Raw genomic sequence first — 12534 nt, 5'->3', positions numbered from 1 at the left:
CACACACACAGACACTCACACTCACACACGATGGTCATGTCCATAAACAATCTCTCTCTCTCTCACCATCTTCCGCAGTCGGCTTTTATCCCTCTCAGAGGCTTAACTAGCCTGATTAGGGGCCGGATGTGTATAATCATGACACCGGCCCCGCCCTGCCACATTCCTCCCTTGTTCTCTCAGGATGTGCAAAAACTTTCATGAAAACTGTTGCATTGTGGTTATTGAGACTGATGTGTCGCCTGTTGAGGGATCAGAAACACTTTTATATTGTACAACTGCTCCAAATCTGCACAAACACACTCAAAATGCATTTCAATGGAATTGATCATAGATATATATTTCATATCAATGTATTTGATTTGCTGTAAAATATCAGTTTATAACAACATGATTTTGTCCTGAATGTCTCTTTTATCACTTCATTCATATATTTATCACTGGTGTATAACGCCACCTACTGTGTGACTACAGACACTACACCCATAATTACGGGACAGGAAAGAGTCAAATCTGAGTCACTGAGCTAGTCATAATACTTTTCAGCCATAATTATGTCAGACTTGAAACAACTGTGTGCAATGTATTTAAGATTCGTGACACTTCATCAGCACATTACAAACACTTACGAGGTGTTCATATGACAGCATGTAATTAAGCATCATCCAATCACTCACAGCACATGTCAAATATGGTCAACACTACCTGGCTAGTGATCCCGGAGCCTTCATTTTAGTTTTAGCAGAGACGGGCCACTTCTGTTCCAATAGGCCTTTATCACAGTGGCGGATCACTTCCAATGGCGGATAGTAGCGTAAAGCGACTTCCGGTTTAGTCTGTAGCAATGGCGGCGAGCACAGCGAGAAATTGTCTTTGCGTTCCTAAATGTTCTAATAGTTCAACTAAACAGCCGTATCTCAGTTTCCATTCTTTTCCAACCGACGAAAAAGCGAAGAAAATGTGGAACCATCAATAGAACCATCAGCATCGAACCTTGTGTATTGGTCTAAGGCACAGAGACATGCTAGAGACGGTTCCAGGACCAAGCCCTAACAGAAAGCTTCAGCTTATTGATGAGTTTTTTCTTTATTGCTGTCGCGTGTCTGCAGGTCTACGAGAGAAGGTCCTGGCAGATATATTTAATGTGAGTACGACAACGGTCAGTCGAGTAATCATAACATGGGCAAATTTTCTGTACCTTGTTTTGGGGTCTTTGCCTATTTGGATGACCAAAGAGCAAGTCAGAGCAACCATGCCAGCAAAATTTAAGGAGTACTGCCCAGATGTCCGTGTTATTTTGGACTGTACTGAGATCAGATGTGAAAACCCCACAGCACTTACACTACAGTCAAGAGATGTTTTCACATTACAAAAACTACCCTACCTTCAAAGGCTTGGTTGGTGTTGCTCCATGTGGGGCCATAACGTTTGTGTCACAGCTGTTCACTGGATCCATCTCAGACAGGGAGATAACAAAACAGTCTGGACTTTTGGAACTGCTCGAGCCTGGAGACTGTTGTATGGCAGATAAAGGCTTTACCATAGAGCCACTGCTTGAAAATGTGGGAGCCAGACTTGTTATCCCTCCATTCAAAAGAGCAGCACAATTTACAAAAGAGGAGACGAAACGTACACAATCAATAGCCCGTCTAAGGATTGTGGTGGAAAGAGTATTTCGACGAATTAAAGAAAACCACATCTGGGACTACCATTCCTCTCACACTGACAGGCACAGTGAACCAAATATGGGCGAACTGCTGTTTAATGGCTAATTACAAAGGCCCACTTGATGTAAATGATGTTGTTGTATAAAATGTATATACAGAAAAGAAACATGATTTAAGTTGCCACCAATCAAATGTCTGTCATTTCATAACTTTAAGTTTAGTTTAATTTGTACAAAAATATTGAATTGTGAAAACTTGCATTTAATGTTGCAACATTTTTTTTAGTAAATGAGCCTAAAAGTTGCAAACTTAAAAATGTGATTTTTTTTTATTGCACCACTTTTATACATATATGTACAAGTATTGACTGCATTGTGACAATTAAAAAGTTAAGTTACAATTTCTCATTTATTCATTGACAATTTACAGTGAACTTAGTTATGAATAGGCACTATAAAAAAATGTAAGACAAAAAGTTGCTCAACCAAAATAGACATTTGAAGAATCTTTAAGAGTAGTTTACCCAAAAATGGAATTTATCAACATCAGCACTAGTTTAAGCACATCAGCACTCTTAAGAGTTAGTGTGTGTATATATATATATATATATATATATATATATATATGTATACATGTGTGTGTGTATATATATAGAGAGAGAGTGAGTGCATCATGTACATCTAGGATGGCACGAGGGTGAGTAAATTGCATACATTACATTTTTGGGTGACCTATTCCTTTAACAATAAACAAACAAATCAATCAACACCAGTATTAGTTTATCAACTCCTAGAGTTAGAAAACACATATTAAATAAAAAATGTCTACTTTGTCCCTCATCAAGACAATTAAACTCTCATCTCTCCAGTCAGACTCTGTGAAGTGTTTCCCGCACACGTACGTACTCCCTTTTAAAACTGCAAAACTTTTGCCTTCATCCCGCCGAATAGCATGAATACACATTTTCTTCGCTTTTTCGTCGGTTGGAAAAGAATGGAAACTGAGATACGGCTGTTTAGTTGAACTATTAGAACATTTAAGAACGCAACAACAATTTCTCGCTGTGCTCGCCGCCAATGCTACAGACTAAACCGGATGTCGCTTTACGCTACTATCCGCCATTGGAAGTGACGACACGAGCACTGTGATAAAGGCCTATGAGTAACGGTCAACAGATGCAGAAACAAAGTCCCGCCTTACAGGTAAAAGAGCCAATCACCTTTTAGACATCGCCTGTCAATCAACTCGAGAACGCGCATGCACATGCACATGCATAGCAGGAAGTGACAAACATGGACGTGTGAAAGAGGCTCAGACGAGTTGGAGAGTAAAAATAACGCGTTCATCTTCATAACGTGTTGCGATTGAACACGGGATCATTTGATCACGTTTAATAATATTTCTGATGAACATTACTGAAGGAAAGTATCTGCTGTGGATGAGAATCCGGAGTGTTAAAACTGGATTATTAAACTGAAAGTGAAACTGTAAAGGACAGATCTGTGAAATGGCGTCTAAACTTTCTGAGGAGGATTTCTCTTGTCCTGTGTGCTGTGACATTTTTGAAAATCCTGTTGTCCTGTCCTGTAATCACAATGTGTGTAAAAAGTGTATTCAGAAGTTTTGGGAAAGTAAAGAATCTAAAGAATGTCCAGTTTGCAGAAGAAGATCGTCAATGGATTTACTTCCACCAAATTTAGCTTTGAAGAGGTTGTGTGAGAGTTTCAGGACAGACAAAACTCACAAAGCTGTGATCGATAATAAGGTCAGATACATTCAAATCATTATGACAATAACAATATAGGCCAAAATATCCTACACACACAGTTAAAGTTGTTTTTATATTGTATATTTGTTACACATTCAATCCTTCCTTTCACATTTAGTGGCACGTGATCGCAAGTGTCGGGTCATGCTGTCCCATTCCTGTAAATCATTATAGCAAAAGTAATTATTATGTTTCTGATCAATGTAATTGTTTTAAGCATCAAAAGTGAAAAACGCAAAACAGCAATCCCAACAAGGGCAATCTAATTTAGGAGAGTCTCAAAAGTGAAAAACACATTTTTGTTATGGGTCTTGTATAAACAAACAAACATAATCAAATCAAACTACAATGTCAATTATCAATAACAATATTTGTGGCCATTGTACATTTTCTTTTGCATTTCTGTTGCTTTGTTGAATCGTTTTAGTAAATATGCACAATTCTGGATAAATTAAGAATCAAGATTATTTTTTGCTCAGAATAAAGGTCACGATTCTCATGAATCTGAAGAAAAAAAAATGTTTATGTAATTTACATAACCTGGACATATTAAAGAAAGTAACATGTAATTTACTAGAGGTATAAAACGAACAATATGGTTGTAAATCAAAGTCCACAAGAGGGCACAACGAATACATAACAAACTAAACTGCACCTTGTGATTATTGCAAAATAAATAAATGGCTACAAATAATAATTCTGTTAAAAAGTGCATAAAAAAATCTTTGAAATTATTTAATCTGTTTCTCACATGTAATAGTAAAAAGCAAAATGAACAGAAAATCATTAACAGTTCTATGTCAACTTAGTTTTGCACTGGTAGGCAAATATGCAATAAAACACTGTTATTTGACTAATATATATATTAGTCAAATAACCATATATATATCCAATATATATATAAAATAACAATTTCAATTAAAACAATGAGGCCTTCAGTGTCTCTTGTAAAAATTGCTTCAAGTTTTTAAAGGAATTATTCAAGAGCCAGTAATTAATTGGAGAACAGTGCTTTAATGTTTCAGCAAAAAAATTATCATTAAAAAATGATATTATAAACTTTAAAAGGGTAATTATATTCAAAACGACTTCAATATTCAACACTCTTTACTGTGTGATTATTAGATATACATTAATATTAGATGCAGTAAGAATGCATGAATGCCTATAACAGACAGTGTGCAGTTTATATTTAGAAATCACACAGATCTAACATTTTAAAGAATTTGTCCTGTCTGCTTATACATTAACAGCTGTGTTTGCTTTAATATTGCCTTAAGATGGGTATTTTGATAAGAACAGCACAGAGGCTCATACAGGAGTGCTGCATTCATATTCACAAGTTCATGGACAGACACACGCATGTGAGCATTGGAAAGCAGCCGGATGTAATCAAACAGCAGGAAGTGAATTTGGGCAGATCTAAGTAATGCCAGTATTTTTAGCATCAGTCGGTGGCTATTAAAATATTGAACTGAATAGAGATTCTGTCACACTATCTAATCGTGGCTGCATCCTGCAGTTTGTAAACAACTGTGCTGGACAAACGTCTTTGGCTGTTGCATTAATGTTTATCCAGCGTCTCGTCTCATGTGTTTTCTGTCGAATGAGTCCAGATTCTGACGGGTCCAATTTATGTACCAAGCTACAAACATTTAGGAGAATAAAACCTAATCCAGACCTAGATTTAAAATCCTCAGGTGTACTTATATATTTTATTGGGCCCGGGTGTGGATGTACATTCCCAGATAATAATAATAGTAAAACTAGGCTAAAATGCAGTTTCACTGAATTCATTTACATAGTAGAACTCACTTTAACAGGTCAGAAACACATATATTATGAGTAGAATAAGCTAAAACCCAACCATCTATATCACACAACTGGATAGAATTAGGTGGGCAATAATGGGGTATAACTCATATAATCAGGATGAGTAACAAATGTGACATTTTCTCTGTTCAGCACTGTTCTCTAAGATCAGATATGTCCAGCGTTAATGCGCTCCAGATCACACTAGCCAATCACAATGAGACATATTTTCTAATATATTGGTGTCAGGAGCTAAACCTGAGACCAAACCTTTAGTTTACTCTAATCCATGTTATTGTGGTGATCTATATCAATAAAAGATAAAGAGTTTGTGTGGATCATCAGAGACTGTAACTGATTGTGTCACTTGCTCTGAAGTGTAGAGATAAGAAAAAGTTCTGTATTTCTGAAAAACACAATCTTCATTGAGTCAATTAAAATGAAATTAAATAAATCAATAAAATGATGACAAGTCTTAGATTAAGTGTAGGCACTTGAGAGAAAGAAGTTCACAGTGATGAAATAATTTGTCTTGGTTACTGTCGTAACCTCCGTTCCCTGATGAGGAAACGAGATGTTGTGTCGATGTAGTGAACCTAGGGTTCGCTCTTGAGAGCCCCGATCACCTATATTTTGAGAAAAGGCCAATGAGAATTGGCGAGTGGAATTTGTATAAAAGGAGAAGGAATGCCCAATCCATTCAGGCTTTGTGCTGAGGAGCCGAGACAAGGTCCAGCCATTTCAGCAGCATTGTGGCAAGGGGGACACAACATCTCGTTCCCTCCATCAGGGAACGGAGGTTACAACAGTAACCAAGATGTTCCCCTTCTTTCACTCAATCGATGTTGTGTCGATGTAGTGACACTAGGGTTCCCTATAGATAAACGCCACAATAGCTGAACCATGTTACGTGAATTGCTGACGCAGGTGCAAGTAAGCTGCTCTGTGCATAAAGTAAGTGCATCAGTCTGCACGTAACCTCCCCCAATGACCCAAAAAGACAGAGGGGAGGGGGGGGGGGGGGGCACAATTAGCATGGGAGCAGGCCGCACCATCCACAGCCTTTTCTCTCGATGTTTTCTCTCCACAGAGTATTAGAAACAGATGGGGCCATCTAACGCTATTATATGCATCAGGGAAAGTGTTCTTTTCCATTCATATTCTTTCAGGGGGAAAGAACCCAGAGGAGACCACATCCTGTCCAGAAGAGGAGATAAACATGTGGCAATATGACACGTGGGCTCACCAGCCGCACATGGAAAGGGTGCGGTGGTTGGTCCTGCCTCGAAAGGAGACTCAGGTCTGCCGACAGGGTGGCCGTACCGCGGAAAATACATTACATGGGGTTACCAGAGTAATCAGCACCTGTGGAGCACCTATCCCAGTACAGGGCATATTAGTAACCGTAGTGGGGCTGGCTGTGAACTCCTCCACCGAATTTGTGAGCCACAGGGCCAGGGAGGAAAGACATCCAGGGTCCACTTTGTGAACTCGACTGGGGTAAAAGTGAACGCTTTCACCTCAGGGAAGGGGAAAGGCACTATACACAAGCGATACACCCGGCCAGTTGTTCCATATTACCAAACTGTACCTGTTCGTACCTGACAAAACCACAGGACTAAACAGCATCTAAATCTCTGCGCGTGATCAAAGTAGGTGCACAAAGCATGCACCGGACACAGCAACGACAGGGCTGGGTCTGCCTCCTCTCAGGGCAGTGCTTGCAAGCTCAACACAGTTGATCCTTGAAGGGGGTTGTGGGAACCTTGGGCACATAGCCTGGCCAAGGTCTCAGGATCACGTGAGAATCTGCCAGACCGAACTCCAGGCAAGTGTCACTGACAGAGAATGCTTGCAGGTCCTCAACCCTCTTGATGGAGGTGAGCGCAGTCAGGAGGGCCGTCTTCAAGGAGAGGGCTTTCAGCTCGACTGACTCTAGCTGCTCAAAGGGGGATCCCCGAAGGCCTAGGAGGACCGTGGAGAGATTCCATGAGGGAAAGAGGCGGGGCCTGGGAGGATTTAGCCTCCAGGTGCCTCTGAGGAACCTGAAGATCATGTCATCTCCCTTGAGACTTACAGTCCACTGCATCGTGGTGGTTGCACACGGTGCCCCTGCCTAACTTGGAGGTATCTGTGGTGACCACTGTTGATACCTGCTGTAGGGGAACTCCTGCCTGCAAAAACAAGAGGTCTGTCCAAGAGCTGAATAAGTGGCAGCAGAGTGGCGTGATAGCCACGCGATGTGTGCCGCGGCGCCATGCCTATCTCAGGACTCGATTCTAAAGCCAGTGCTGAAGCTGTCTCATTTGCATCAACCCGAATGGCGAGACTACCGCCGAGTAAAACATATGCCCCATGAGCCTCTGAAAGTGTATCAGTGGAACCGCTGTCCTCCGCCTGAATGTCTTCAGGCAGTTCAGCACCAACTGTAAGGCACACTATCATTGAGACAGGGTCTAACTCCATGCCAAGAAAAGAGATGCTCTGAACCGGGAAGAGCTTGTTCTTTTCCCAGTTGACCCAAAGCCCTAGACAGCCGAGGTGCCTGAGCACCAGGTACCTGTGCATACTCAGCAACTTTTGAGAGTGTGGTAGAGTGAGCCAGTCATCGAGGTAGTTGACTATGCGGATGCTCACTTCCCTTAATGGGGCAAGAGCTGCCTCTGTGACTTTCAGGAAGACGAGAGGGGACAGGGATGGGTTAAAGGGGAGGACCTTGTAAAAAGCGAACCGTACGTGAAAGTATGCATCCTTCTGGTCTACTGCCGCGAACACCGCCTTTCTTTGGTACGATGAAGTAAGGGCTGTAGAACCCTTTCCCCATCTCGGCTGGTGGGACAGGCTCTATTGCGCCCTTGTGAAGAAGATTCGCAATCTCCGCATGCAGGGAGGCAGAGTTCTCGCCTTTATGTGACCCAAGGAGTGAGGAAACCTTTTTTTTTTTTTTTTTTTTACAATTTGGTGATTTACCTCCCGGCCCTCCATCGGGGGATGTTGTGGTCTGGATACAAGCTCCGCACCGGATGTCTCGCTCCCTGGGTCATCCGTCTTAGGGGCGTTTAGGAGCCTTCCAGGTCCTTGTGCCAGACCGTGAGACGGGGGGCTCTACGCTGGGGCCGAGAACTGGACTCGGACTGAGGCGGAGCCGCCTGGGCTGCCGCAGGGGGACGCCCTCGGCAAGATAACGGGAGTGTGGGATCTTGAGCTACGCCGGGGCAGGATGTCCTGGATGGCCTCCGTCTGCTTCTTCACTGCCGAGAACTGCTGGGAAAAGTCCTCAATGGTGTCACCGAAAAGTTGAATCTGGGAGATGGGCTCATTGATAATGCGTGCTTTGTCAACATCGCTCACCTCAACCAGATTCAGGTGGCCTGCCCGAGTGCTTGCGCCATGTCCTTCGTCTCCTGGAGGGCGAGGTCGGTCACCGAGCACAGCTCCTGCAGCACATTGGGATCAGGGCTACCCACATGCAGTTCTTTTAGTGCCTTGATCTGGTGTACCTGCAGGAGGGCAATGGCATGCAGGGCGGAGATGGCCTGTCCAGCAGCGCAGTGGGCATTGGTTGCCAGAGATGACGTAATCCTACAGGCTCTGGAGGGGAGCGCAGGATGATCCCGCCAGGTGTTGGTGTTTTGCGGGCACAGTTGCATCGCAATCGCTTTATCCACCAGAGAGATCTCCGTGTACCCATGGGGGTAGTGAGAGTGTAAAAAGACGTTCAACGTCAATATGTGTGCTCTTAAAGAGGAAATATACTCTTTCAGCAGGAATATAAACTCTTAGTAGCGCTATCGAAGTGCCCAGGGACGAAATCTGCACTTGGCGTACAGCAGGAGAGAAATACGCTGGAATGCGTCATATATCCAACAGCATACGCTTCTTCGAGGTGAATGGAACAGCGGTAGTATTCAGCCCACTGATACACAACCGCTCGGCTCGGAAGAAAAAATCTGAATGGAGTAGGCATTCCTTCTCCTTTTATACCCATATGTCCAGGGGAGTGACATGCAAATTCCACTCGCCAATTCTCATTGGCCTTTTCTCAAAAGAATAGAGGTGTTCAGGGCTCTCAAGAGTGACCCCTAGTGTCACTACATCGACACAACATTAAGCGAGTGACAGAAGGGGAATTAAATTTACCATCAAAACAATTGTTTCCATGATTTGCACTTTCAAACTTGACAATTGTCATTATTTTCTAATCTGTTTTGGATCTTGATGATTGCCACTTATTGCTGTATTTTGAAATGTGATTTTAGTTTGGTTTATTTTAATGTCATTCAATTCTGTAATTAACTTTTTTACAGATGGCTACATCAGAAGATTACCCTATCATAACTCCGAAGGATCTGGAAAAACTAAAAGTTTCAATATCTACTCAGGATCTGCCATCAGCTTTTGAAACCATGATGCATTTCCTCGACCAGCAAGATCGTGTTGAACTTAATATTGCAGTGACGGGGGAATCTGGTTCTGGAAAGTCCACATTTATCAATGCTTTTAGGGGTTTGGGAGGTAAAGACGAGGATTCAGCTAAAACTGGTGTAGTGGAGACCACTAAAGAACCCAAAGCTTACAAACACCCAAAATATAAAAATGTGAAATTCTGGGATCTTCCTGGAATCGGAACACTAAAGTTCAAAGCTCAAGAGTATCTTAAACACGTTCAGTTTGAGCGCTATGATTTTTTCATCATCATCGCTTCAGATCGTTTCAGAAAATGTCACGCTGACTTGGCCAAAGAGATCAAGAGAATGAAGAAGAATTTCTATTTTGTTCGTTCCAAGATTGACTCCAGTATTGTTGGGGCAAAGCGAAGAAAAAACTTTGATGAGAAAAAGACACTGGACATCATACGAGAGGACTGTGTTAACGGTTTGTTTATGATGTTTATTACATGACAGTGTTTTGTGCAACAGTGACTTTAGTAGAATAATTATTTCACTTTGGTAAAAAGAAGACTTGTGTGAAAACAGTCAGTTATAAATATCTGCTCATGTACATTTAATAACACTAAAATTATATTACAAACAAATATAATTATAGTATTAAAATAATCTTTTCATAAATATATAATGATATAATGATGTATTTTTCTGTCTGTAGGTCTGAGAGAGATCGGTGTAGAGGATCCTGTTGTGTTCTTGATTTCTAGTTGGCATCTCAACAACTATGATTTTAATTCACTGCAGGAGAGGATGGCAACTGAACTCCCACAACACAAGAGACATGTGCTGACGTTGCCTGTACTGAATATAGCCATGGAGATTATTGAGAGAAAGAAGAAATCTCTAGAGAAAGACATTTCAAGAGTAGCTTTATTATCTGCTGGTGCAGCTGCAGTTCCTGTTCCTGGTCTTTCAGTCGCTGTAGATATAGTTCTGATAGTAAATGAGATACAAAAGTACAAGACTGCATTTGGTCTGGATAAAGAATCTCTGAAGAGGATCAGTGTAAGATCTGGGAAGAGTATTGAGTTTCTTACAAGTGTGATGAAATCAATTGTGTGTCAAGGAATAACTACTGCTTCAATTATTCTTCTGCTGAGACAAAGCTCTCTTTATGTAGCAGAAGAAGCTGTTGAGAGTGTTCTTAGTTTTATACCCATTATAGGATCTGTTTTGGCTGCAGGATTGTCTTTTGTGGCAGTTTCATACATGCTGAAGAAAATTCTGAATGAAATAGCAGAAGATGGCAGGAATGTGCTTCTGGCATCACAAAATAATCCCATGTAATTAAATCAGACAGATTTTAGGCTCCAGTAGCTTCATTTCTACCAGCGTTCATGACTGTTCTATTGTTCTACACTATTTGGGGGTACTTACATTTTTTTTGATAACTTTTAATATATATTATATTTGTAATAATCGATATGACTCTAATTTCGATAATAAATATAGTAGATAATGATAGTAAAAAATCAATATACTGTAACATCAGTAAAATAAACTCACAATAATAAAATGGAGTGGTGGTGGTGTAGTGGGCTAAAGCACAAATGGTAATCAGAAGGTTGCTGGTTTGATCCCCACAGACACCACCATTGTGTCCTTGAATAAAGGTGCATACACACTGCCAGCGATATCGCGCGCGACAGCGACTCCATCCCATTAATTTTCAATGCGAGCACAGCGACTTCCGGCGACACGAGCTGTCGCGACCGTTGGCGCTAGATGTGGGCGTGTCCAGCGACGCGACAAAGTTGAGAAAAGTTCAACTTTGGAGCGACTAACGGAAGCGACAGCCAATAGGAGAGACGACGGGAGAGCTCACATGATCCTTCTCTCTCTCTCTCTCTCTCTCTCTCTCAGCTCCTGCAGTAACGGAAAGATGGATGAAAGGCTAATTCTTGCTGTTAGAAATGTTCCAGTGCTCTATGATATGTCTCTTCCCACGTACAAGGACATTTTTAAGAAAAATACTGCGTGGAAAGGTGTATCTGAGATCGCGGGGATTTTGTGGACCCAGACAGACCGGCGTTTGCGTTTTCGCCGCAGATAAACCGCCGCTATGGCAAACAGCACGCCTTGTTTCTCATTCATCTTTGATATAAAGCATTTTATGTACTGATTCCATTTATATTTAGTCTTTTCCCTCCAAAATGTTTGTTTTTAGTGGCAAGAAAAGAGATTAGCTGTCAACAGCAATGGAATGACATCCGTGAATGTCATTTATAAACGTTACTAGGCAACCAGTAGTGGGAACGCCCACTAGCGACTTCACCACCAGCCACTGGCGACCTGCAGCGACAAAGTCTCTGGCAGTGTGTACGCAGCTTTAGACACTTAACTCCAGGTTGCTCCGGGGGGATTGTCCCTGTAATACGTGCATACGTGCTTTGGATAAAAGTGTCTGCCAAATGCATAAATGTAAATAAAATAAGAGTATAACTCGAATAAGTATAAATATTTTAATGGTTATTTTTTAAACTTGTTAAAAATTGTGTAACTGCTTGTATTCACAGAACTGTGTTGATTTATGTGTACATGATCATATACTCCACTGATTATAGAGGAATAATTCAAGTTATCCAGTGAAACTAGTTTATAAATGGGATAGTTATCTGTTCATATAAATGTTGGGCTTGATTATCAGATGTTTCTTTATTTGTCTTTCTATTGTGTATTTTATTAACTGAGAAAACAAGTTATAATAAAGAATAAAGTTCAATAAATGATACCTGTCTATAAGGAGTTTGTTGTCTTTGTTTGGAAACCTTGTCTAAGTCACAGAGTTGTTGAATTGTAATGTTTCTCTCTTATTCGTTGTGCAGTACAAGTAAAACAA

At 41.2% G+C, this 12534-nt stretch overlaps 1 protein-coding gene across 1 annotated transcript; it reads left to right on the top strand.

Moving 5' to 3' along the window:
- The first annotated feature begins 2950 nt into the window (after positions 1 to 2950).
- Positions 2951 to 12425, top strand: LOC127627765 (interferon-inducible GTPase 5-like). Its single transcript, XM_052104304.1, has 3 exons — positions 2951 to 3432; positions 9555 to 10122; positions 10354 to 12425. Exons 1-3 carry the CDS (start codon positions 3175 to 3177, stop codon positions 10980 to 10982), a joined length of 1455 nt encoding a protein of 484 aa, XP_051960264.1. The 5' UTR covers positions 2951 to 3174; the 3' UTR covers positions 10983 to 12425.
- The last annotated feature ends 109 nt before the right edge of the window (positions 12426 to 12534 follow it).

This window comes from Xyrauchen texanus, chromosome 34, assembly GCF_025860055.1.
Source record: "Xyrauchen texanus isolate HMW12.3.18 chromosome 34, RBS_HiC_50CHRs, whole genome shotgun sequence".
In the NCBI taxonomy this organism is placed as follows: domain Eukaryota; kingdom Metazoa; phylum Chordata; class Actinopteri; order Cypriniformes; family Catostomidae; genus Xyrauchen; species Xyrauchen texanus.
The sequence above is the reverse complement of the archived record's forward strand: the minus strand, read 5'-3'. Positions and strand labels throughout refer to the sequence as shown.

Excerpts from the sequence above, each read along its gene's own strand:
- LOC127627765 (XM_052104304.1), top strand. The coding sequence starts at position 3,175 with ATGGCGTCTAAACTTTCTGAGGAGGATTTCTCTTGTCCTGTGTGCTGT. Across the intron at positions 3,433-9,554 it reads AAGCTGTGATCGATAATAAG|ATGGCTACATCAGAAGATTA; the intron begins GTCAGATACATT and ends ACTTTTTTACAG. Across the intron at positions 10,123-10,353 it reads ACGAGAGGACTGTGTTAACG|GTCTGAGAGAGATCGGTGTA; the intron begins GTTTGTTTATGA and ends TTCTGTCTGTAG.